Below are 27771 nucleotides of genomic sequence, written 5' to 3' on the forward strand. Positions count from 1 at the left end.
GGAGAGTATATGCAGTATAGTTATATAGTGTGTCAGCAGCCAGATGAGTGTGAAACAAGATTTACCAGACAAAAGCCAAACACAGTTTAACATAACAGCTGAGCAGAGCAAACAAAAAGGGCCTCGTTAAAACAAATTCAGAGACGAGTTGCAGCAAGAATTCAGAAGTGCAAAACAAGCCACTGCATAACCTTTTCAAATATTAGGGGTTGATTGCGTGAGACTTCAGCATGAGCTTGACTTACTGATCCTAGATACATTTTAAATGTATTTTGCAGCATAAACTACAGTCCTACCACTGTTGGATCAAATACTTTAAGCCACCACAGGGCTATAGGTAGCAACAGCAGAGGTAGCAGCACAGCACACAGACTCTCCCTCCTCCACTTTCACAGTCTTCATTATACAGCAAACAGCTGGAGGCCTCGGGGAAGGTCGTGAGTGTTTGTGTGTGTGTGTGTGTGTGTGTGTGTGTGTGTGTGTGTGTGTGTGTGTGTGTGTGTGTGTGTGTGTGTGTCCTGAGGGAAGGTTTTGGATCTAATTGGCACCAGCATGTCAAATGTTCACGTGAACCAAGCTGGCACCCCTGTACGTCAAAACTCCTCGTTCCCAACAAATGGAGCGGCGCATGAATGCGAATAAGTCTGCCGACCCCTGAGTGACTTTTAGCATCCCAGCGCTGCAGGCAATGAGGGCTGGAGGGATATAAAATCAGTTTATTAAAATGGACATACAAAAAATACTCTGGCTGGTACATAAACTAAAATGACTGCTGGGAGGTCGGCAAACATCTACATCCCAATAAAGTGATGATTTTCTGGTGAAGGTGAAGCCACATTTATCTCTCATTGTTACTTACATTTCATATATATATAAGCATATATATCTGCCTCTCCATGCTGTGTCAATGTTTATACAAATTCTACTGGAGCAATACTATATGATAAAGCTTCCCTACAGTCCCTACACTATGTGTTCCACAGAGTCCATGATCTGATTACACTTTGAAACACCTCGCTGTTTAAATTTAGATATTAATGAGGAGAATAAACGATTTTCTTGAAACTGCTATAACTCCTTAATAAGTTAAGATGCAGAGCGCCCATTAATACTGGCCATTATGTGGAGACAAGTATGCTGACATAGAATTATTTGCTAATGAATGCGAATTAGCTTAATTAATGACCTCATTAACATAACTACTTATGTTCAATATATCACAGAGATATGGGTTATGGACATTAAGCAGCTCAAGTGCCTCTCATTTATTATGGTTCCACCTAATCTATATTGCATATTTTAATATTTCATGACATGTTCTACTGTATAAGATATTTATTTCACATTTTTAGGATGTTTTATCCTACATATTCTGCACTTGTGGTTAATCTTCACAGGCTAATGTTAGTGTTTCTATTATTAGGGACTGTATGAAAATTATTACGGAGGAAGACGGCTCAGAAAAGGGGGAGGATCATGTGTATTTTTTTCTTTTTGCTGAAGGGAGTGTAGTCTGACTTTTTAGGAGAGCAGAGGAGGTTCTTTTAATTTTTTCTCACCCTAGACTCTTTCCCTTGCAGATTAAATTGTTAAAAAAAAAAAAAAGATCAAACAGAAATAATGAACATATTAAGGTTTAATGTTAGGGTTATGGTACAATATCTTAAATTCTTATTATTAATGATAAATAGAATTGTACAAGTACTGTTATACTGAGATTTTGGGGGTAGGGTATTGCAGTTTTTTTTCTAAGTCAAGGGGAAGATACAAATAAATATTTCCAACCCTGTGTTGTGTCTTCGTACAGTCCCTTGGTGTTTGGCAGGACAATTTCTCTAACAGATTAATTTAAAAAAATCTATTAATTATCTTCATTTTGAGGAATTATAGATTGTTTGTCTAGGTCATATTGCGAGAACTGAAAGCTAGACAGGCGTAGCAACAGTAACTATGGGAGGGTTGGGGTAGGGGGGCACTTTAACTCATGACTTCAGTATTTCTACATTTCTGGATACAGCCCTGTGCCTGAGAAAGAGAGGTTGACTAACTTCTAATTACCTATAGTTATGGACAATGCTTCCATCAGCCATTATCACCAGCCAGAGGCTTTTATAGTTCTTCTATGGCTGGTGTGTTTGTCTCTCATGCTCTCTGGAAGGCCTCATTTGGCTGCAGTAAAAACAGTGTGTGGTGTGTTTTGTGAATTAGCAGACAATGTGGCCCTGCAGACAGAAATAGCTGCTTCCTCTCAGCGTGGGCGTACCTCTCGACGCAGCTTTGTAGTCTTCATCGCGGAACAAGCAAAAGGTTCACTGGGAGGGTAAAGCTGACACCGGATCTGCATAAAAGACATATCATCTGTGAAGACAAAGAGTTGTTGCTGCCACTCCTTGGAGCTGTTTTGGGCGAGAATCCAATTACAGGAGCGTTATTGAACTGTGTGCCCACTAAACATTGATTGGCGTTCTGATCCAGATCAAATTTAACAGCCGATATCTAGTGGTGTGTGTGTGAGAGAGTGTGGATGAAAGATGAAAATTACATTAGGAAGAGAAGACCAGACAGCTTATATTGCTGCATATTTATGTTGTGCATTCTGTTGACCAAAAGAAAATCATTTTATATTATTGTTTTTTCATTGCTCTTCAGCAATGGTAGATCTGTATTACAAGCATGCACTGTATGAACTTGCTTTTATTTGTGTACATTTTAGAATAACCGTCATTAACATCCCTGACGAGTGCTTTGGTAAGACAGGCAGATGTATCATGCTAAGAGAGAGACTGTGCAGGGGTGTGTATGTGTGAGTCATTACGCTGGGTGGTGACAGCTGCTAGAGGGGAGAGCTATGGCCAGAATGGTCTGCTATCCTTCAGGGGAAGCATCATTTCAACATTTAACTAATGACTGATGGCCGGGCAGCCAAATGCCTGTCCTCTCCACTCCAGCACACACACACACACACACACAGAGGTCACCTCAACCCACCACAGCTAGTAACTGGCCACTTCACTCTCACATATACACACAGCCCTGAGGTGTGTGTACGTAAGTATACGGCTTAAATGGTTTATAAACACCTCCTGCTGTATGTGCTATCAAAAATATGGAAAATAAGTTGCTGACTTAAAAGTTGCACTTTAATTCTTACAATTTGTCAAGTGCAGGCTTGTTAATAATGTTTTTTTCCCCCCATTTCTTGAGATAAAGAAACGTCTGTATCTCCCTAACCTCTCTATGCTGAAGCACTTAACTGCCCTGCATAGCTACAGGACGCAGGTGTTTTCAATCTTGCGTCTGATTAGACCTCTGCTCAGGTTAAACGTTGGGTGCAGTGAAGTTGGGAATTAAGTGAAGTCACCTCCACATACTTAACTTTTATGTAAGAAATAGAAAAGTGTTAGGTTGTCTAACAGGAGAGTACAGTCTGTATACTCCCTCACAATCCTGAGAAGGGGTCTAATTAGGCCATATAAGTGGAAACTCCTGTGCAGGTGCATCATGGGTGTTTAATAATGACGTGACAGGTGGGAAACAGAAGTAAAGGCGTTTTCAGGTACTGAATAGCTTGTTCTTGGATATCTCATTGTGTAACATTGTAAGATGTACTTGGCATGTTAAATTTACCCCAAAATATAATGTCATTAAATTGTACATAAAATGTGGTACAGTTCCTTGGTCACCACAGAATGAATCCTAATGACTTTGATAATGCCCTGACTTTTTCGTGTAGCGCAAACATGGGGTAAAAAATTCGCCATTAGCACGCTAGCATTAGCTTTCAGCTCAAATTGCTGCTGAGCTTAAGTACATAAGCATAACAAAGTGCAGCTTAGACTGATAAGAGCGGGTTGCCAACTTTTGTCAACAAAATGTTATTTTATTTTATTTATTTATATATTTTTTTAGTTGAACTGTCTGCGGTGTATTTAAACAGTGTATTTGGGACTAGTTTGAACAGGACGGATGAACATTTTCGCAGCTAGCTAGCTAGCTTGACTGAATGATAAGTTAACACAGTTAGGAGAAGTATTTGTACCAGGTGCCTCACTACTGACTGCAAACCATGTTGTATCTCTGTTGTGGAGTACAAACCCTGCTCAGTTTGTACTCAGGAGCAGGGTTACAAACCTGTGGATGGACATAGCTAATATGATAGCTTCCTCCATTTTGGACTCCCCGTTTCTAACCGTTCTTCTCTTTAAGGTCAGCGCTGTCGAGACAGTTTGCAATTGATCAGCTGCACAAAATCTCTCACCAAAGTTGAACACTTAGCACAATTTTTTTTTGCTTTTGTAAGCGAATGGCAACTTACATTAAAATGAATTGATTTTGGTTAGGTATTTGCTCATATAAATGCATGATAGTCCTTAGTCAAGATAAGCAGTTTAAGCTCAGTGACTTATTCAACACTGTGCAGATAGCATGCCAATAGGAAAAGAACTTACAGGATATTGTAAAAGTTATACAACTGAGGTTTTGATGTATGTATGCAGAATGTGCACACACACACATACTTAAACATGGACAAGGAGACAGAGCAGACGTGTCAAACCGTGTCACCATTTTGTCATGGAGAAACAAATGGTAAATGGAGCCACGTTTGGGCGATGTCTCTTTTGGGTTGACTAAAAATACACCGAATCCATCAAGCAAAGCAGTGGGGTAGACAGAATAAATGAACCTCTGAGTGACTCTGGGGTGTCATTTACACAGCGTCTCTTCAAACTGCCTTTAACTGTACAAAAGTTTATGACACTCTGTCTTGAAATAGAGCGTTGACGAAGAAAGAGAAAAAGCGAGCCAGTCGGTGTGTTTCAGAAGGAATACAGTCACAAGTCAACACAGATCAGTGAATGGGACGTCCATGAAAAAAAAAATCACTTTGGGTTCAGCGGTATGCGTTTGAGCTGACAGGTCCTCTGCAGGAAATCTGTGAACGATGAAATGTTGCTTTTCTTGTATATGAGCCCAGATTGATTTTTGTTCTTTTGAAGCTTTTGATTTTTGTTGTTGTCAGTTCTCAGGTCAGTCCAAGAATGAAATCCAGTTTAACATAAACAGTACATTTAAAAACCTCACTGCAACATCAGTCATTTTAGCCTTTAGTGTGCTGTACTTAAGTATTTCTCTGCCTGAAAAAATACTTTCATATGGATACTGGATGCAATAGTTTAATGCTTTAGTATTTGCAAGTGTAGCTGGAATAATCACACCTCAATCAAAATGTAACTCTGAAGTCATGAGCCTCTCCCTCCACAGCACTGAATGACATTTGAAATGGGGTTAAAAAATGTTAATGGTCTCAGTTTCTATGTTATTTGCTTTAACATTTGAATCCTAAAATTTTGAAGATTTAGTCCTAACTTTCAAATAGCCTTTCTAATATTCATTCCTCACATTTAAACTTTACTTACAATTAATAATACTGGCATTACTCCTTGTGCAGTAGTCATTTAACATTTTATTATAAACTCTAAAATGCTTTTTCTGTGGACATAATGTACTTACATTATACATTTCTCAGGCCCCCCGTTTTTCATATGCAGCCATATCCTCTACCTGCACAGAAATACCACCGTGTCGTCACCTTGCAATCAGGGCTCACACATTTTCACAGCTTGAATCCCGTAAATGGACTTCATTTCTGCTGCGGCACAAAGAGAAACCTGTCAGCCGCTACCTGAAATTAGAGCTGAAGCTGTGCTTTTCAGGCCAAATTGCGCTGGATGTAGAACTTTCTAAAAAGGAAACTGTTTCATGTGTCCACACCAAGTCCTCAACTGCATTTTGCCAGTTGCATTTGTTATTTAAGAGGTGTGACAGATGATCATATCCCCCCCTTCTGCATCCACCTCCTTATTGATTCTCTGGCCATCCGATCACCAGAGAAATGGAGTTGGATTGGACAGGACTGGGTAAGACGTCAAACCGTCCACTTTCTTATTCCTACACAGAGAATAAAATAGTGAAATATCCTCGAGCTGCTAACCCTGACCTCCCTGTGGAGAGTGGAAGCAAAAGAAGAATTCTTTCCCAGCTGATTAGTCTCGACACAAGGTGCAATAGTGACCTCATGTGGCCGTGTAGAAACACTGCAGTTTGGAGCCAATAAATAATCTGAATTAGCAGTGGAACTTTCCATAAACAAAAGACAGAGGCAACAGCAAAATACCTTAAATTCTTTTACTTAAATTAAAAAATGTACATCACATCATCCTTTACAATAGACATGTCTTTTAAAAACTCAGTGGTTTTTGTTTTCTTCACTGTACATTTCAGTCATTTGTATACAAATTCCTCTTTGACCAAAAAAAGGGGGAAAAAGAGGAAGTCATTATAGCTACTGCCACAGATGACAAATTAAATACTCATTGTAATGACTGCAGTGTTCCCCAGTTACACTTGGGCTTTAATTTGCAATTCACTGACTGTACCAAGTTTTATGAGTACTGTCTCAGTCCATAAAATAGGACTGAATGTTTTAAATTTATTTTAACCTTTTAATTTCACTTCAGTCATAATGTCAGATTAAGGCTGTTTGCAGCCTTGAGACAATTCATTTGTAAATTGTCCAAAATGAGACAGGAGCCCTGGTACAGTTCGTACTGTACACTCAGGGTGGATCACTGGGATGCTGAAATGCCTTAGGACAACCCTTAATTAACATTTACACAGTTAGAGGAACTACATATTTAATACAACAGCAAGGACACCAGCTTAAATGGAGGGGACCTTGAGAGGACAACACCACTATTTTTGACAAGGCCCCTGTCACTTATAGCAGCAGTTCAATCCTCAAACTGTCCTGTATTATTTGCCAGTAGCAAGATACAAAGTATGGCATTATTAAGTGCAGCTTACCGATCATAACATTAAAGGAATATTTGACATTTAGGGAAATATGTTTATTAGTTAGATGAGAAGATTGATACCACTTTCATGATACATTTGATAAGGATGGTAATATTTTAAAGAACAATCTAATATTGTTGTTTATTGAATATTTCTGTTTTTAGTGGCCTTTAATAAACTCAGTTTCCCATAAGCCCTATCGTAGGTTGAATTTCATAGCCCAACAAAGAGGCAAGTCCATGGGCGGCGGTCTGTAATAACAGCAGGACAGAGAAGACTGGAGTTTTTAGATAGTAGAGATTACAGCTAAAAAGTTAAAAAAAATACTTTGGTAAATATTATGGATATGGCTGAAACCAAGTTACCATGACAAAAGTCTGGGAGTTTGAGTTTTTTGTATGCTCACATAGTAATTGTTGTTGAAATTATGACGGTTTCAATTTCTAATAAAGTGCTGCAGTCAAGACTTCTGTGTATGTGCTCAAGTGCATTTAAATGGTGATGCTATTGCTTAATTTGTTGTTTTGTTTTTTTTTAAAGTGAACGAACTACATAGTGACAACAAACCTTTGAACTGAACTGTAAAAGAAGATTCAAATCAGCAAAGTGATTCATAATTTCCACCTCTAAATGTAAATATCTACCTACAGCCAGCAACATAAAAACTGGAAACTGCTAGCATGGCTCTGGCCAAATGTAAAAAAATAAAAATAAAAAAATAAATAAAAAACTGTGCTAAACTAAGCTAAGCAAAGCGGCTGCTTCCATTAGTTTCATATTTAGTCTACAGACATGAGATTGGTATCAAACTTCTCATCTAATTCTCTGTAAAAAGCCAAAAAGATTATTCCCCTAAACTATCAGACTATTCCTTTAACATTTGCTGGATGATTTTCTCCAAAGTGCCCTACAAAATATGAGTACACACATTTTATTTCATTTAAAAAAAAAAAACAACGTGAATCAAACTTCAGTTTTATTTCTGCCTTTCTCTACACTCCTCAAAAGCTGCATCAAGTCACAACGGCCAAACTAAATGTCAAAAACACTGATGTTGCCATTTCAGTCCACCATGACCATCTCTGCTCTGTATGGAGCCTGTGTTTTACTGCAAATTACACTACACTGTAACCAAGTACTGTGATGTTGGATATGACAATTTACATGCTGCATGAGGTTTAAAATACTGCTCTTGTCACTATGATTTGAGTTTGCTATTGGTTAAAGGTGAGCAGAAATAGTCATGTGAGTGGTGCAGAGCCAATGAGAGCTGAGACATTAATTCAAGAACAGCAGTCCAGTCTTCATAACTCCGGAGTCAAAGGAATTCAAACTGGGTTGTTAAGAAAAAAAAGACACAAAACCCCCCAACAAATTCATTTTTACAACTTTCTGTAAACATGAGCGTAGGCAGAATATGGCAGACAGAAAATTAAAGATTTGGCAAAAGAAAAAAAAACAAAAACAATCTTAGACATAGAGAACGTGATACATTCTGTGCTTTATCTGAGTGCAGCTCTGTTAGGGTCTCCCAGACCCCCCGAGAGCTGATTTTCAGAGTTAACAGATTACAAAAGGCTTCAGGTAAAAGCTTTAAGACTACGACGAGCCATCCAGTCACACAGTGAGACAGCGTTAATTACTTTACTGATTTCACCTGCTCTAATATCCGACAGGTTTCCCCCGTTCATGGATCCAATTTATTCCTAAACAAAAATAGAAAATCCATGTCTGGGATGGCATTATTAACAGGCTAAATCATACAAATGGATGACAAAGAAAAATACATTCTTAATTAGTTTAAACTAAAAAATAATATTATGGTTCTTTGAACTGGTCCATTGCTTCTCTGGCAATTTCATATCCAGCTCAGTTGATTCTAATTGGTAATGATGATAAGAGGACTTGTATAGACTTTAAGAGAAACTTTGACATTTTTACAATGAGGGCAGTTCTGAAGGGAAGAAAACAGAAAAGAATCCTCTGGTTTTCTTAAGGGAAAGGTGACACAAGAGTGATAAAGGACTGTTAAACTAAAAAGAAGTGCCCAAATGACCAGAATTAAAGTAAATATTCAAACGCCAAGGTCTCCCTTTTAACAGTGTTTTATAAGATTTACATGGAAACTAAAGCTTGTGCTGCTGGGCGTACAGTAAATAGGAGTTGGGAGTGTGGAATAGCTACTCTACCGTCTCTCATACTAAAATCTCAAGAGAAATCATGACCTCCAGTCCCATATCCTGTCTCCATTCGTCTCCCAAAGCAGGGAGATGAATGGAGTAGTTTGGCATTATATTTCTACATAAACCATTCTGCAAGGGTAAAGACCAGCTTTATTCTTGCGAACGGTGTCTTAAAATAAAGCGATGTTGAAATATTCTGTTCAGTCTAGACCTTTATCCATATACTTCATAGACTACTGTTTTTTAAAAAAAGCCTGCGTTTAGATGATCTGGAACAAGTGAAGAGCACCCGGATGACAGTCTCTACTCACGGCGGCTTTACAGATAAGAAAAACAATAAGCAAACAAACAAAAAAGGAACTAATTAGGCATGTCTTTATAGCTCATAATCCTCGTTTTCTGACTTTTAAAAAAATGTGCTAATGAATCCAGAATTTATATTACTGGTTATATAACCTCTTATCACCCAATCAGGATGAGACATGTTTAATGGATATTTCTGCACTGGTCTTGGACAATCAGGTTTAGATTTCTTATTCAAAGACTGAAATACCGCAACAAAGTAATCTGTCAGTGGTTTCATTTTCAAGTCAAGTACCTTCTTCTTTTATGGTCAGTTTGAAGGTTGTCTGGCTGGCTGCGGCAGACATCAATCTGGTATTAATACAATGTGCTCAGGCTGCATTTGTGCTGCACTGAGACCAGCGGGATATGACCTATGCTGGCTGAAGTAGTCAGACAAAAGAGAAATACCACAGGACATAGCTGGTAGCTTGGAAACAATATGCTAACACTGACCATGGATTCCAGCAGTAGTGAGTGAGCATTTAAAGTCTATTCACTGCAACATAAATGTCAGGAATTCCAGTTAACGTCCTAATAAAGTGCAGGGAGAATACCACTGATGGAGAAAAAAAAGGGAAATCTCTCTATATATGTACAGATTGTGCCTTGAAAAGAGAAGCTTAGACACATGATGCTATGTTCTCCACTGTGACACAGCTCTAAATGGCAGTCAGTGTTTGAACCATCTAACAGTGGTCGTGCTCTCGTCTCGGACACAATCAGCAGCTCCAGGACCACCAGTTCCTCATCCCAAAGGCTGTTTGTTACAAAGACAAGAAAAAAAAGAAGGCATTTTTGGAAAAAAACAAAACACTTCACTACACGTTTCACATACGCACACTTACAAACATTGAAGCGGATGCTGAACGCAGCGTACATTTTCTGTTTGTTAGATCGACAAAGACGACTACAACACACTGTCGCTGCTGAAACGTGTGTCTAGAAAGAACAGGAAAAAAAAAAAAAATCAGGAAATTAGACAGCAGCAGTGTAAACTAACAGAAAGGCTCTGCGTCAGGTGATCTGACATTTTCACAGCTAATAATAAAAAAAAAACAATCACTGAACACTCAAACACTCCTATAATTTTGTTGGGCTATGCCAGGAGGCGCCAATCAGCCAGTTAAATGTCTAAATATTTCAACATCAATGGTTGTTTTTGCACTGATTTATTAAGCTAACACTTTGTTCCTACAGATGTCTGGCAGTTAAAAGAACCTCTTGTTTATCTTCTGGTTGTTTAATGATTTAGAAGAAGTCACTCCACTGTCTGAGGAATAAAAAGAAAAATAGGGCAACGTGACGCAATTTAGAGCTTAATTTCTGCACACACCCGCTCACACATGCAAACACAGAAACAAGTAAGTCAGGAAACCAGTCAGCCAGTCAGTTGGTCAGTCAGGAAGGAGAGGAGAACCAGCCCCCTTGCCAACCTTCTGCTGATTGATAAAAAACACAGCGATCCTCACTCCTCCCAGAACCAGTTAGCGGATTTTGTTCATTATCCGACGCCCACATAAAGTGTGTGATGTAACTAAATCCCAACTACACGGACATGTAGCCGACACACCCGCATATCCCCTCCAACATGGCCTTAATGGGAAATCCACCAATCAAAGCTGGCCGATGACCGTCGATGAGGAAGGTGATGCCCATCACAAGAGGAGGAGGAGGCTTACACAGAGCAGAGGAGTGTGGAGGTTTTTTTAAATTATCTTCCAGTCCAGTTGAATCTGACGAGGCTCTCTGCCCCAGTATGGAGATCTGATGCAGGCTGTCTAGAGCTCTGCACTGGCCGGTGGTTTGGTGGTGGTCAAGATCTTCATGTATTGGGTAAAGATGGCCTCGAAAGCCTCGTCTCTGTGGATCATGGCACCAAACACCAATGGCTGGAGGACACACAAATGCTTGGCCATTAATATCTACATCTTACATGTAATAGCTGTACTACCTTGCATGATTGTATGCAATAAAGCACCAATAAGTCTTAAACACAAAGCAAAAAGGATATGAAAGTGAGGAATATCTTATCTCCCTAAAACACCATAGAACACTCAATGTCAAAAGTCACTACACTTAATACCTCAACTAGACACCAAGAAGAAGACAAAATTTAATTCACAAATGTACATTTTTTGTACGAGCAGGATTTTGTGACAACTAGTTCAGAAGCCAATCATGGTCCAATATGCAACTTACACGAGAAACTTAAACTAAACCTCCATTGCACATACACTGAGAATGGACTTCTAGTAAAGTAGGAGGCATTTTGTGTCTAGTAGTAAAACTTTTGAAATGAACAGTATTTACATATTCATAGATTCTGGATTTCTCAATGAGGGAGAAAGAGTAGATGTAATATTAAGAAAATGTATCTAGGTAATTGGAAAAACCATATCAGACAGAAATTATTATTCAAAGCAGAGTATTTTTGTATGTCTTAAAGCATGTCTAGAGGGGATCTTTAAGGTAAAGGAACAGTAGGAAAGTGCTGAAGAGATTTTTGCAAGGCCACAAACATCTAAAATCTATGTAGCTGCAAATGAAAGATATTGCTTAACTTTATAAATGCATAACATGCTTTAATGGAAAGGTTTTGTACAACCCATCTGAAAGATTCATTAACATGTGGTTAAGCCTTTTTATAGCTTTTTTATAGTTGACATAAAGCAACATTTCTGAATATACAAAATCTATTCAAATCCAAAACCATATGAATCTAAATAGGGAAAAAAATTTAATTATTATTATTAAATTATCTCAATTCTGTACCTTTTGAGTGGAAGGAGTGGCTATAGAGATGCCCATCCCACTTCCTGGTAGGACTGACAGCACTTTGTACTAAAGAGGAGTTCAGAAAAACAAGAGGGTTATTAACATTTTTAATTGCACATAATTATAAAAAAAATCAGCTGTTATATAGCCTCATGCCAAATCACATACAAATCCATAATTCCTACATAATGGACAATGTGTTTTCCTGCCCCCCAAAGTGTCCACTTGATTACTTTGAGAGTGATTACCTTTTGTATGTCAGTGATGTCCACCAGCTTGATAACTTTATTCTTCTTGGAGGAGCTGGATCTGGAGCTGGAGCTCTCAAAGCACAGGTAACTGGATGGAGAGAACAAGAGAGGAAATAGCTTGCTGAAAGGGGTCTTGAGAAAAAACAAGCAGGCAAGCAAAACAGACGACAAACTGAATGGACTTGTTGTCAGTTACATATCCAAAGAGGTGCAGAGATTTAAAGATCAGAGATATTCTCAGGAAGAGGGCTGTACTACTCGATCCACTGCTGACTGACTGACACAGAGACATGGAGGGAGAGAGGGAGGAGATGGTGTAGCTCTTAGTTAAGAAGCTTTTAAAAGGTACTTAATACCACAAACCCATTGGCATAAATTGTTACCTGCTCCTCCTCTCTGCTCCACCTTTAAGAGTAGCTTATTTTTCTCTCATGCAGTCAGAGATTTAATGAAAAAAGAAGCTGTCCAAAGAGAAGATGTCCTACTTACTTCTCTGTGACGTAGAGCACTCCGTTCCTGATGTAATCTGTGGGCATCTTCCTGTCTCTGTTAATTAGGCAGCACCTCCAGCCGTTCTCACACACTGAAAACACAAAGAACAGTGAAAACCTTGTTTACAGTACTAGTAATGAAAAAATCCTGGTAAAAACTAAACATGTGTACAACCTGGTTTTAAACCACTGTGAGAAAATCAACCTGAAGAACAGATTTGTGCTTGACAATTTCAGCTCGTAGCCTTCTCAAACTTCCAACCACAAAGGCGGATTAAGCATTTCAAACTTTAAATGACAGAAATGTGGATATTGGGTACGCTCAGTGCAAATGGAAACAGGTGCATGATGTATTTTTTAAAGCTGCAGTAAGTCCCCTCACCCGCCAGAGGGCGCTCTGACTCCTGTAGGTTGAAGATCTCGTGAAAGGCTCCCTTCTTGGTGTTGTGGGAGCGACCCGTCTCCTCCTCTCTGCTCACCCCGCATGGGATGGTGGCGAGGCTGCCCCGAGAAACCACCGGCTGAACCTGGAGAGAGACGGAGGAGGAGGAGGCAGGAAAGGAGGGGGGAGAGAACAAGACGGGAGAAAAAAACAGACAGGGTGACGGGAAGTCAAAGAAAAATCGCCATGAAGGAGACAAAAAAAACAGCCATGTGGGAGAAGAGGAAGACATTTAGGAGGGAAATAAGACAGTGTGATGATGAGGGAAAGGAGGAAGGACAGGGAGAAATATTTAAAATCAAGTATATCTACACATTGTGTGGTACCATCCAATAGGACTGCATGTTACCAGAGCTATTGAAAAAAGTGGCCAAAATTGAAACAGCTCAACTTTCAGTATTGCATTATGTGCTTCTCTGCATGTGCATCTTCTTTGCAGCAGGCTTTGCAGGTGTGACGTGCAAAGCAGAGAGTGAGGCCATCATTCACTCAACATACATAGCAACAGTTTATAGGCAAAAAATACTTGTTAGTTTGTGGATTAGATAATTAGAATAAAAACATATCCTAATTAAATGTTTAGGTGTGAGGGATCCTTTTATTGTTCAGTCATCTCTACTTAAGTGTTGCAGTTACAGTAATAGGGTTGAAGGCAATTAACTCACATTAAAAAAAAAAAAAGCTAAGAGCAATTACATTTTAGGGTTACTTTCTACTTTACATGTAATGGAGAACAGGAAGGATTTAATGAGCTTGTGAAATTACAGTGGTCAAGGGGCTACTCTATGTGCATTTTAACTATTCAGTTAACACTACTTCTGAGAGCATCTATGTCAATGGATCAAAAATGTCAACAATCTGGGTACATATGGATGAAATAAATCAATGTAATGTTAAAAAATATATATAATAATGATTTAAAAATCCATTATGAAATTACAGACTAAAAGTTATTGTGACATTTTGATCCATTCTGTCCACAAACACTGACGGCCAGTCCCGAGGTGTCTCACACATTGCGCGCACACACACACGCACACACACACGCTTTGAGGTGAGCTAGCGGCACACCCAGGCGCAGTAGAGGAACCAAAGGGAGACACACCAGAGTCCCTACCTTCTCAGTGCCAGAGAGCTGAGAGAGAGAAACGACAGAGTACACCTGTGACTGATGCCACAGCAAAGGCGCACAAACAAACACATGCACGCACGCACGCATGCTCACACACTCAGTCCTACATATGAAAGAGACACATACACTTTGTGGTGTCCTCACAGAGAGGGCAGGTCATGACAGTTGAGTGGCTGAGCTGTAATGTATTATTGACAGGAGCGATATTTTGATACTTTATTGATCTCTTTGCTGACCACAGGGGCGTCAGTGGTGGGAGGTAGACTGACAGTTCAGTAGGTGGATTCTTGAACATGAAAGATTCAACATGACCTACAGCTGAAGGATGGTCTCCAACTATCTACAACTACTACTAAGTGTTCTGCGGTCCTTACAGAAATGACATGTTATTTGTAGATGTAACACCTGATTTTCTACACAAATTCCTTGGCATTTGTAACAGTTTAGCAGAAATAATCATCATGCATTCTGAACAGTTTTGTCTTAGACAGGATTTAGACTAGCTGTGTTGAACGGTCTGTGTGTGTGTGTTTATGTGCAAGTCATTTAAGAGTTAATTTAAGAGAGGAGGCAATGAAGGAGGAGAGACAGCAAAGAGCTGATACAGATGTGTGTGTATATGTTTCTGGCCCCTTACCCGCCGGGACACAGTAGCGTTGGTCCTCTCTTTGAGCTGAGGGTCAGTGGGAAGGCTGTTCCACACGATGTAGGGTGTGTCATACTTGTCCCGCAGCTTCGGACAGCTTTTAAACAGGAAGTCTATGATGAAGAACTTGATACCGGCGTAAAGGCCTGGAGAGGAGAGAGGGCAAGGAAGGGAGAAAACAAACACAGTAACGAAAAGGATGAAAAAACTGATATGGAAAAAAAAGTTCTGGTAATGCAATCTTACTTTTCAAGGCCTTCCATTTTTCAGGTCAAACCCTTTTATAATTTTAAATGTATCCTTCACATCATTTAAATTCTTTCACATGATTTCCCTTCAAATATCCTTCACATGTCAGCATTTTTTTTTAGTTCCACACATTGAAAAAAGAGCTTTCAATGGCTATTCATACAGCCAGTGTTTGGGACTGACATTACTGTCTTTACTCACAAAAATATTATCGCAGCAGAGCAGAGTGAAAAGGGGTGTACAAATGGAGTCAGTTCTCTAAACTAACTTGCGATAGCCAAGAACAACATACGAATAACAGTGAGAGTTACTAAACACCAAAAATACTCAATGTGGTAATCAATAATGACTTTGAATGCTTTTGTTGCTGTAATGCCTGCACACTGGCTCCAAACCACAAACGTATTTTAATTGTTTTGATCCTAATCAGATCTTTGATGTAACGATGGGCCAGTTGAATAGTATGCTTTTTATTGACTTTGTTAGTTTATTTATAGGGACAATACAGATAATTGTGTCAACAATTATCTTAGCTTCAAGCGTCCTCCAAGGATGTGAGCCCACAGCACTTTGGAGACCCTTTGTTTACAAGAAATAGCAGTAACCAATATTATCAGATAGGCATGCCAATAGCCTGCAGCTGCCCCTCACAGAGAGAGGGAAAACAGTTACACAAGTGGTGTATCAATGAATTTGTTTGTGTGCGCTGGATTGAGTTTAACGATTTGCATTCTTTCAAGGGCCAATGCAGTATGTCAGAAGGATAAAGAAGCTTTTGTGTGTGTGTGTGTGTGTGTTTCTCTCACCCATCATGAAGCCCATTAGTTTGTATGGCAGGACGCAGGAGGTGATGAAAGCCACCCACAGGCAGATGTAAAGTTTCCGGGTGCTCTCCGGCTGCACCCACATAAACAGGCTAACAGATAAATGCACGCAAACACACACAGACAAGGGAGAAGAGAAATAAAATATAAGTCAATAGGTCTTTGTTTAAGTACACTATTTGCATACTTGACCCCAGCATTTAGTAAAATACGACAATGTTTTTAACTTACTTCTTTATTTTCTCCAAAACATCCGCCATCTTACCAAACAGGTTCTGTAAGGACAGTTTAAGCACTTTAAGAAACAGTAATGTTTCAATATCTGTGTACACTGATTTGAGAAGTAACATGAGCTGTGTCGTACCTGGGCTTTTTGTGCAACATCAAGTACAAGCTGGAATTTCTCAGATACAGTCAAGTCTTCCTTTGGAGGCTCCTGCATGAAACAAAGAGATAAGTTAACAGGACTACATATTTACATCCACTGAGGCATATGTTTTCCTCCTGACACACAGAAACAGGAAGCAGTTGAACAGGAAGTGGAAGTCGTCTCACCGTGGGTTCAGAGACCTCAGGCACAATGCTCCACTGGATCCTCCAACCTCTGAAAAATAGGAAGATGTGAATAGTGTACATATTTATGAGGTGTTTTGTTTGGATAAAATTAGGCCACCAAACTACTATTCAACCTCTAAAGCTTGTGTCTCCAACATCTTTACAAACTTCATCATTTTAAAGGCACCCCAGTTTGAGTCCAGACAGATGTCTGACAAATACCAATGTGCCCTCATTTCATAATGATCACCAAAATGCCCCACTTTAAATTATTTTGTTGATGTTTATATAACTTCCTTAATATTTGTTTGTTTGCAGCTGTGAGCACAAACAGTTCACCTCGTTGGCTATTATGTATTAGTCAACAATAATAGTGATCATAATTACAGGCATGTGTGCATGTATTAAAAATCTGCCCATTATCACCAACGCATTTGCTGTAGTAGATTCATGTTTTTATGTGGCTCACACAGTGATAAGAGGTTCACAGTGTGCATCTTTTCACCAATAGCACAGCTGTGGCCTCAGTGGTTAAGTTTAATCGGGTTTTATTACACAAAGCACACAGCTGAAAAAAAATATTCAAATAAGCTATGGCAGCAGCATAATGACCACATAGTAAAAACTGGCACAATTGATGCTTCTTTACTATCTGACTATCCACTGAGCAGAAATGTTTTTACCTGGCGATGAGGTAATTTAAGGACAAGCGCAGGATAGCCAGGAAGAGTAACATGGGAATGGCCCAGCCATGCCAAGCAGCATTCATGTAGATCTGCAGGCAAAAGGAAAAAGGAAACTCACATATTTGGTTTATTGATTGTTTTTCAGAGTTGATCACACTTTACAAAGCTACAGTATACATAAATATGCATTCAATTCAATACTAGGACGGAAGTCAGATTGATTCAATGAGTTGATGCAATGAATCATTCGTAACAGCAGCCTGTCCACCCTGACAGAAAACTCGTAAATTCTATAGTTTTACAACAAGTATTCCTTTAGCTGTCACTCTGTCACTAACATAGTGGTATATCCTTCATAACCACAAACAGTTACCAAGCTTTATTTGACAGACCGCTACTAAAGAAAACTGTGTGGTTTTCTGTATGAGAGAAAGACAAATTGATGAAAAGATGACAAGATCCCCTTTAATGATGGCACTGACTTGAAGCATTTAGGTTTGGGCAATATTATGCCAGTGGAAGATGCTATTAGAGTCACCTGTCAACACTAGAGCAAGATCATCTCTAGATACTGAGATGGCCTGGGCAGGAATGGCCACAATCAATGGGTTGAAGATGATTTAGCATAATCACTAACTGTGGACATTAATGAAGATCTGATTAGACCTCTGCGGCCCTTGGCACAATCACTGCGATCTGTCACCGTGAAGCAGAAATTACTTTGCCATTCATTTCATTTCGCTGTCATGTACAACCAAATGGGTTCATCAGTCAACTTATAGATCTCACTTTTTTGTCTATTTAAGCTTAGAACTTAATCAACATAGCTCGGTGTCACTCAGAAGTAATATTTTGTCTAATCTGTCAAATCTATCATAGGTATACTTTAATGGATGACATTTTTTTTTCCCCAAGAGACAGCACAAAGTTCAACATTATAAAGTAATGTGTTAGAAATTATGAAAAAGAAAAGTGCACACTCACAATGAAGGCAATAGCTGAGGTGTAGACGGAGTGCCAATTAGATAAGGCGGAGAGGTTCCTTAAGAAGTTTGTGACAGGTCTGGCTCCTCGCTCTAAAAAACAAGGGTAGAGGGATATACTCGGTGTGGTTTAGGACAAATACATAATGGCACTGTGCCCGTTTTTGTCCATTTTCTGCCTACACGGATTTCAAGGCACTGGAATGTATCGTACAGTGAGGTTTTTTTGTGTATTAGATGAAGGACATTTCTTAATAAAGAACAGTTATGGCTGGTCACATTCAGTGCATTCAAATTAAATGTAAGTAAGCGTTTAATTGAAAATCATATGCAGATGCCAGAGGTACTGGAACTTGTACAATATCCATAGTCATGGTCAACATTTTAGCATTACAGCAATTTATAGTGGCTACTGAGCAGCAAACAAATCCTCCAAAAATGTTGTACTGACAGCAAGGTTAGTATTTTAACTGTTTTCTATTATAGTTTTCTATTCGTTTGTGTGTGTTTTGAATACTCACTGAGTCGCCTCATATTTTCTGTTAACCTGGATGGAAAACACAAAAAGTGAAGGTCAGAACACATGCAGATGCTCACGTATAAAACACGTGCACATCAAGAAAAAAGCTGCTTTATGTGCTAGAGGAGGTGGTGACACTTTGGCCTTCGTCAGCCTGGCATGACTCACTCGCCTTTACAAAAGGAGGGAAAAAAACGAGGAACAGAGAAAATAAGTGAAAAAATAGCTTTCAACTTCCTCGGTCCTCTCTCTCTGCAAAATACATCCTGATCTGAATACATCTCATCTAGCAACCAACATACTGCACCTTAACACGTCAAAAAAACAAAAAGTGAGTCAGCTACAGTGCACTGGTAGCACATGTCAAAGGTACATACAGTACAGTATATGATTTTGATTATTATGTGTACAAGTGGACATTCAAGGTCTAAAGTCCTGACAACTGTGACAAAATCTAAGACAACTGCTGTTTGGCTGTCTGTCTCCACGTCTCCTTGAACAACCGCAGAATCAACACCTGAGGACAGACACTTCATGTTCTATTCCACAGCAGCTTTCACCCACCTTTTAGCACTTAGTGGTTCCTCGGCCTCCACGGTGCTTTCCTCAGGCTGGAAGCGAAAGTCTTCAATGTAAACCCCAAAGCGCTCGTACAGCCACTTCTGGAGACGTGAACTCCAGACCTCCTTCTGCTGTTTGTCTGCTAAAGAGAACAAAAGGGTGTGTAAACAGCACCTTAGACTAGGTCTGGTAAGTTCACCCAAATGTATCAATTTCCTACAACTGTTGTTTCATCATAGGCACACATTTTCTGATTCCCTTTCCCAACAATAATCTGTTGTTCACATAAAAAGACAGCCATGTTTTGATATGATGTGATCTATGAACAACATTTATCTCATTAGTAATCAGTATGGCTTGTTTTGGAACCCACATTGGGCTACTTAATCCTGGGAAGGAAAACTTACGAAACAGTTCCCTTTTACATCTGATCTTTTGCTAAACCTGAACTCTGAACAGTGATTGTCCAATCATAGCTTAGCAACTGTAACTAGGCAAGCCAAGCCTATCTTATCTAATGCAAGTTAAAGCTAGTTTTGCCAAAATCATTGGTTATTTGTCATTCTCACATTCTTTACTCTTTTAAAGTGAAGCATACTGTGAAAATATTAACATTAAAGCATAAATCTAACCACTGTGTTGCTTGTCCAAGTATGTTTTTCATAGTAAGCTTTCAAATCATAAATCACCCTCATCAAGGGTTATGTTAGAACAAATAACATTTGAATTACATTTTCATTTCTTTATTTCCATGTCTTCTAAATGGATCATAGGTCAATGGAATTTTGCCTGGGACATGTAGCTTTAGCCTTTTAGCATTATATCATGTTTGTAGCCACCATGTGCATATTATACGTGTTTTCAAATCCATGGCTGTCAGCCAGAGATAAGAAGTATGTTTTTGTCTAATACTGTCTGGAATCAATGACCCGTTATTTTCAATAATGATTGAATATGTTATCATTGAGACTTATATTATATGCTGTGTGAGGACGGAAAGCTTGATAGGCGTGGCAACAGTACGGGCGGCTTAGCAAATGGTCAATTACTAATGTTGAAGTGCCCCTGAGCAAAGAACACTACCCTCAGCTGCACTCGTGTAACTGCTAAGTATACACTAATTGACACTAATTGACTGTGGTTGTAGTGAGCAGCTAGCCTTGGTGAGTGACCGTGTGTGTGTGTATGTGAACCTGAAAAAAAACAGCCTTTGCACTCTGTCTTTTTTTTTTTTATAAACGGTGTGGGAACCTCCGTGAAATTTGTAATTATGGCAAAATGAAAGATCTAGCAGGGCTGTTTTTTCTGCTGCAGTTTTATTATCAACAAGTATTTTTGTGCTGCTGATGAGATTCTGTTAGAAGCCATTTTAATTTGTAGTTTACAATTACCACAGTCCGATCAGTCCAAATGACTGTTCATCCTCTCCCCTTTACCTAACAGATAATACTCACTTTCTCTCTGACCTTTTATCCAACACAAACACACACACTCTTAATCCATCCTATAAAAATACACACCTCTGACACTAGTTAGAGCACAGGCATGTCTGCCCTAGATGAAGTGATCTACAATCATAACCTATTTTCCAAAATTAGCCACTGTCTCTCCCTTCCTTTCTCTCTCTAAACCCACACACACACACACACGTCACTGGAAGTCAAAGCATGACAAAAAATAGGAAAAATACACACGCAAACACACACATTGCAGAAATACCATCTGACTATTACTGCATTAACGAGCTCCCCTCTTCCCTCACTGACGTATTTTCAAACACACACACAAACAATCGTTCTTATGGCACTGATATTGGCCATGCAGATCTGTAGTAATGACTGAAATTAACCAGTCGCTTGTTTTCTCTTGATGCAACTAGCTGCACACCAGAAACCACGATGTATGTGTGAATTTCTGTTGCTGCACACACACACACCACATTGCTATATGCTCTAGAATAACCCATGAACACTTCCGACTCACTGTCAGCACTCACACTGTTCCTGTCGAGCACTCCACCGCACACACATCCTACATATCCACCCCCCCGCACGCACACACACACAGTCCTCTCGATTTACTCCCACACTTGGAAGACGTCTTCCATCCCTACTCATTTCCTGTTAATCTGTGTGGACTCCCACACTGTCTTCCTCCAAGGGTCTTACCTGTTCCATTGTTTGAGGGTGACTGCTGTTTCCGGGGAGGCTGTGGCGGAGAGTCCTCCAGCCTGAGGGGGAGAGAGAGAGACAGAAAAAAAGGAAAGATTTGTCAAGTGTTAGTCTTACTTCGCTATTGTGAGAGCTGCTGTAGTCCCTCAGCAGGCACGTCTCAGGCAGTTTATATTCTGCAATTTCAGTCTCAATCTGCCTTTGTGAAGTCACTGTTACAGTCTCACAGCAGCTGCCAGCAAAAACAGAACATGTCTTGGACAATCAAAAACAAAGAGTGAAAAGAAGAACATACACTGAGACTAAGAGCATACACTTATAGCCTCACACATTAGTTTTACTACTGTATGATTTGATTCAAGCTAATTCTACGCAAACGTGTGAAATTGAGCAAGAAACAGAATAGTGTCTCCATCAGTTGTACTGACAAATAAATAGGTGTAAATGCAGAAAATCAATCAATCAAAAGATTAAACAGCATTCCAAGAGTTTATTGGATTTGGATTTTCCCTATAATTAATACCAAATTACAATGTTCTTTCCAGAAAATATCTTGGAAATTATTAAGAAATTATGGACCTGTAAAAATAAAGCATTACTTGTGAGTACATTTCTTGTATAGCCTGCCTCAGTGTAATTAAAAAGTGATGTCTTGATTGACAGGTGTCATGGCCAAACAAAGAGGTGGTGCCCTAATTTGGATTTTTTGGCTCCAGTAACTATAAAATGTCTTTCAACAATAACAAATTCAAGATAGGGTTGGGCGATATGACGATGTATAGGCTACCGTGCAACGGTAGAAATGTGTCCACTGGTAGAGATTTGGCAATACCGTTTCCACCGCAGGAGCTATGCCTGAATGTCTCTGCTATATATTCGGGGCAGGCTATGTTGAAAATCTGGGCTGGATTCTCGCGTGATCTCGCAAATCCAGCTGCCTCACAAGGTAATGTGATTTGGGCAGCTGGACTGCTTACCACATGAGAGTGAGACATGAGAGCCACAGTTGGTGGTGGAAATGCACCTCAATTATTTTCTTTTTTTTCCTATTATATTCAGTTTACAATCATAGAAGACTAAGGATAGCAACTATTCCCAGTTGAGAAGCTGGAATCTGTGACATTTGGTATGTTTTTCTTCAAAACGATGAATCAATTATCAAACTTGTTGCAGATTAACTTTCTGGTGATCAACTAATCGATTATTCGACTAATAGTTGCAGCTCTAATGACCATATAACAATGATTGCCACATATATATATATATATCTCGATATACACATTTTCTCTAGAATAACATACCGTAAATTCTGAAATAGTGCAAACATATGATGATCATGTACAGTATGATGCATTGCTGTAGATTCAACAGTTTATAAAGTAGTTAAAATGACCTTAAACATCTACAGCAGTAAATGCAGCAGTAATATTAATCCAAAAACAGCATATATAATAGTAAAACACTGACAGGGACCATTCATTTTACTGTGCAATGAGTACTTTAAGTAAATGTTGCTATAATACTTATATACTTTTACCTTAGTAAGGGTTAGAATGCAGAACCTTTACTTGTAGTGGAGTATTTTCAAAGTTGGTATTAGTGCTTGGACCAGAAATGGACCTTAATACTTCTTCCACCTCTGGTTAGCACACCCACAGTCTAACTGCACCTGTGTGATACTGGCCGAGCTTTCCCCTTTAAGAAAGGTGGCCTTGTGGGTAACCTGGGTAAACCACGTCTTTTATGGACGTGACTCTTTCCCGGTGTGTAAGGGGTAGTTATGTTACTTCAGTCAGCCATAAAGTGTCCAGATAAGCTCAACTCCTATCGACACGTCCAGGGGACTATTTTCCTGCTGACAATGCTACGTTGTGAACAACAAATATGTGTTGAAATCATATAAATAAAATAAGAAACCTCAATGGTCAACAAGCATGAACATGTAGAAAGCGATATTTTAATCTCCTCTGTCCGCAGTGTGATCCACCGGCGCTATGTTTACACAAGCACAGTGCATAAATTCTAATACTTTTCTGAATGTATTCTTTTTTTAAAGAATATTTTTAAAAAGATATTATTTAGCCTTGCTCAAGAACACTTGGATAGTAGCCACAGAAAAAGAACACCTATATTTCTCCAGCTGGATACTGCTGACAAAGGATTAACTGAAGAAAACTCCTAGGTCATGGTACATTAGTTCACCTCTTACAAAATCCTGAACTGTCTCTGACATTCTTGAGGCCATTTTTCTGTGCTGATAATCACTTGGAGAGCACCAGTGGAATTTCCCATTGGGCAGGCACAGAAACATCATCTGATCACACACACACACACACACACGCAGAGCAGTACACCCTGGGTTTAAGGGTGGCTCACTCTGTGCCAAGAGACGCAGGCTTTTCCTGACAGCTGCATGGCTACTATGTCAGAGAGTGCATTTTGCGACAGACCGGCGCATGACTTGTTTGTTTTTTCTCTTTCCATCTCCCTCCAAACACAAACACACACACACACCCCCTTATGGAATTCCCCGCCTACCAAGCTGCTGAGGCCTCTATTTATAAAAGAAACCTTGGGTAGCACTTAGACTGACACACACACGCACACACTCAAACACATACCCATCCAACATGACCTATGATAAACTCTGCTGAGCTGAAATGTTACAAAGTGCAGTGTCACCATTTCCTGTCGTTCCCTCATTATTACTCCCCATCTCGCACATTTAGCCCTCATCTCCTTCACCCACGTCATGCACTTGACTCCGCTCTCTGTCTTCGTCTCTTACCTGGACTTGAGCACCTCGTTCATCTTCTGCTCCAGGTCTATCCTCTTGCTTCGCTCTCTCTCCAGCTCCTGCCGCAGAGAATCCACATTGGTCTCTTCCCGCAGCTTCCTCAGCTCCTCCTCTGGAAAACACAACACAAACGCTGGAGATCAGTATCTCAAATTTTCATATGAAAACAATGCTACCCCGAGAGCTCCACACACACACATTCAGGGTCATGAAAAAGGCATCTGATAAGTATGTAAGAGGATAATACTTGATGAGAAACATTTCATCCAGCATTTCAGATACACAACCCTTTAATTTTGGGGAAAACAACTTCAATTTTACTAAAACTGAATAGAAACAATATAATTCAATTGTGGAAAAAATATTGTTTTTAAAGTCAAATCAAATTTGAAGTCATAGAAATGAAGAGATTTTCAAAAAAACAGCCTCCCTCCAGCTATCTCCTTCACCTCCACCTCACTCTTCCTCCTTGTCAATCAGCTCGTAGCATTAAGTGGTTTCAGGTATCAGGGCTTTCAAAGCCTGGGGTGCAGCCTCAGCGGTGTTTCCTCTCTGTCTATTGTCCCTGACTAAAGGGACACATGAATATTGGAGGACAGGAGTCAATAAAAGTGTGTACACGTGCAGAGGCACAGATGAATGAATGCTTGCATACATTTATGCACCCGCAGAATGAGGCACACAAAACAAGAACATGCAAAAGGCACAGATTAAATCCTTCAGAAAACGCACAAAATTACAACCACATATGTAGAAAATGAAACTTTTTGATTGCCCGCAAGGCTGTCCTTAATAAAGTGGCACCGCATTAATTGTAAACACCATCATACTGAGGATTCATAGGAAATTGCATAACATAACACTACACGGTATTGATAACAGAAGTACAAGCTGTGCCACTCAGCACTAACATCATTATCTCTACAACCTAAAACATAAGAAAACACTGCCTGAACCAGCAGTACCCTCATTCTCCTAAGGGACCAAACTGACAGTGAAGAAAGTGATAAAAGCAGGGTTACGCACCCCCTGCAAAGGAAAGTGTATATCACCTGGTCCCCCCTTCTTCGGAATGGGATTCATATTACAAGAATTTAACTGCCAGTTTCTCATCACCTAATCTCATATCTCACATCTCACTCGCCCTTTATCTCTTCCCATTAACGCTAATAAAACATTCATTGCCAGCACCTCCTGCAGCTGAAGCATCTGCAACAACACTGTGTGCTTTTACTGAGGGAACATACATACATGTAGCCGTATACAGCAATCCTCTTGCTTAGTATAATAATCTTTTCTTTTAAATTTCTGGTTTAGTAAGAGCAGTAAGGCACATTTTGGTCTTCCTTTTGAAATCCTTGTACATTGGGGCATTGAAGAGGTAAACCAAAAACATAAAGTATGATTCTTTCATCTCTTCATTCATCTATGTAATATGACTCTTATACACTTTCACCCCTCCACTGGCTCAGTTTGCCTGTCTCCCTCTCCTTATCTGTTACATAAGAATGTGTCTATGCTGCAGTATTTGTGTATGTAAACAACACAGAGAGATTGAGTGCGTGTGCGTCTGTGTGTGCGTAAGACAAGCCAGAGGCCAGCCAAAGGTTGCTATGGGCTAAGCAGCTTAGCACTGACTACATTACCCTGTGCCAGGAGATCCACGGCCAATTGTAAACCTATTAGACAAACGGCTAACAGCAGCAGCGATGCACCCTAGGTGGTATAGGCAGAACTAGATCAGTGGTTTACGCTGTACAGAACGTAAAGCTTAACAGCAATAGCAGTGGCATTTGACGATCTCACGTTACAGACAAAATGACTTAATACTGGTTGAGATTGAAAGTGAAGAGTGATAGGAATACAGTATGTCAGAGATACTCAGACAAAGTTTTGGCCACTAGGGTACAATTTACATTGGCAAACAATTGCCTGTTTATACATCCAGTAGACAAAGAGCAGCATAAGCATTAATTTGGAGTTGTGTTCTTGCCACCTGATGTATGCAATTCCATGCAATTTTAGTTCTGTTTTGGTCTCCACCAACTCCTGAGGGAAATATTTGGCTCTTTAGTTGCTAAATGCTCCACTATTTTTACCAGCTAGCTGCTAACTTTCATTTGGTGGTGGGCAGATTGCGTAAAGTGGGCCTTTCAAAGCTTATTTAGCTGGAAACAGCTGTCTCTACAGGTGGGAACAAGGGTGACGAAAGTGGTAAGACTGAACCAAAACAGTAAAGTTGGGGCCATAAGACCAAAACAATGAGCTGAAAGATGCTAAAACTTTTCATAAAGCTGAAGCAAACTGCAGAGTTGGCTGATAATTCTCTGCGGGTTTGTCACGATGAGTGACCACTTTCACAAGTCCTCATTTCTTCCATTGTTAATATAAAAATATTGATTAGTGCAGCTTTAAGTTATTCAGTCTTTGATGGACTAAAACACAGCAGTTTCAAAGATTAACCACCCTAATTTAAGATTAATAGTCCATTTTAAATGTTGGTGTTTCCAAAATGCAGCAATAGATAATTGCTTGAAATTTAAAACCAATACCTTAAATGGATGTCACATGATGTCGGTAAACCATACATAGCATAATGTAATTTCAGTGTGAATGTGATACAATGAAAGAGGATGCAACATTCTCTTCTGTTGTAGTCCCAATTTACAGTAATGTAACTGGTATATATATATATATATATATATATTTATTTTTTATTTATTTATTTATTATTATTTATTTTTTTACATAAAACCATTTATGGTGCTGCTCTAAAGAGTGAATACTAGATGTACTATACTCATATGACGCTGTCACTCATTTGCTGTTGTCCATACCTTCAAGTCCCTGATCCTGTTCACCTTTTACCCTCTTTAATCTTACCACACTGTCAATCCTTTCCCCCCAATTTCCTACCCCAATCCTGTATGTTACTCCTTCCCTTCACCTTGTGCAAGTATTTCCGTGTATACATACTTCTACAACTCCTTAACCCTTTCTCCACCCTTTTCCTCGCCATAGTTTCCTTCCTTCCACACTGACCAATTCCTTCCTAACACCAGAAACACAGATGCCTCATTCCAAGAGTCCATAATACTGTGTTAGATATGGGGCCGCAAGCGTGTGATACAGCACAGCATGATACAGTATGCTATGTGTGTCAGACACGGACAGATAGAATACAATCGTTTTCCTGTTCCACAGAGGCCCTCTACATCAGATAGCATATTAATAATACTGTCAACACGCCCGTTCAGCTTCTAAAATTGGATTGCTGTCTTCTATATATAAATCTCCACCCAGGG

General features: G+C 39.5%; 1 protein-coding gene across 2 annotated transcripts in view; it reads right to left on the bottom strand.

The window, feature by feature from the left end:
- Positions 1-6172: 6172 nt before the first annotated feature.
- The window catches only part of gramd4a (GRAM domain containing 4a), a 52951-nt gene continuing 31352 nt past the window's right edge, over positions 6173-27771 (bottom strand). Inside the window, exons 4-19 of one of the 2 annotated variants that reach the window (XM_044186385.1) lie at positions 24458-24578; positions 21667-21728; positions 19502-19637; positions 18939-18964; positions 18419-18510; positions 17432-17523; positions 16749-16797; positions 16558-16629; positions 16425-16468; positions 16176-16285; positions 15112-15266; positions 13283-13427; positions 12899-12992; positions 12407-12497; positions 12156-12224; positions 6173-11272 (exon numbers count right to left, since the gene is read on the bottom strand). In XM_044186385.1, coding sequence (XP_044042320.1) covers positions 11162-11272; positions 12156-12224; positions 12407-12497; positions 12899-12992; positions 13283-13427; positions 15112-15266; positions 16176-16285; positions 16425-16468; positions 16558-16629; positions 16749-16797; positions 17432-17523; positions 18419-18510; positions 18939-18964; positions 19502-19637; positions 21667-21728; positions 24458-24578 — 1469 coding nt within the window. In that variant the 3' untranslated portion in view covers positions 6173-11161. Of the gene's footprint in view, positions 11273-12155; positions 12225-12406; positions 12498-12898; positions 12993-13282; positions 13428-15111; positions 15267-16175; positions 16286-16424; positions 16469-16557; positions 16630-16748; positions 16798-17431; positions 17524-18418; positions 18511-18938; positions 18965-19501; positions 19641-21666; positions 21729-24457; positions 24579-27771 lie in introns of both variants that reach the window. The other variant, XM_044186384.1, reaches the window with a different exon arrangement.

This window comes from Siniperca chuatsi, linkage group LG23 (genome assembly GCF_020085105.1).
Source record: "Siniperca chuatsi isolate FFG_IHB_CAS linkage group LG23, ASM2008510v1, whole genome shotgun sequence".
NCBI lineage: Eukaryota > Metazoa > Chordata > Actinopteri > Centrarchiformes > Sinipercidae > Siniperca > Siniperca chuatsi.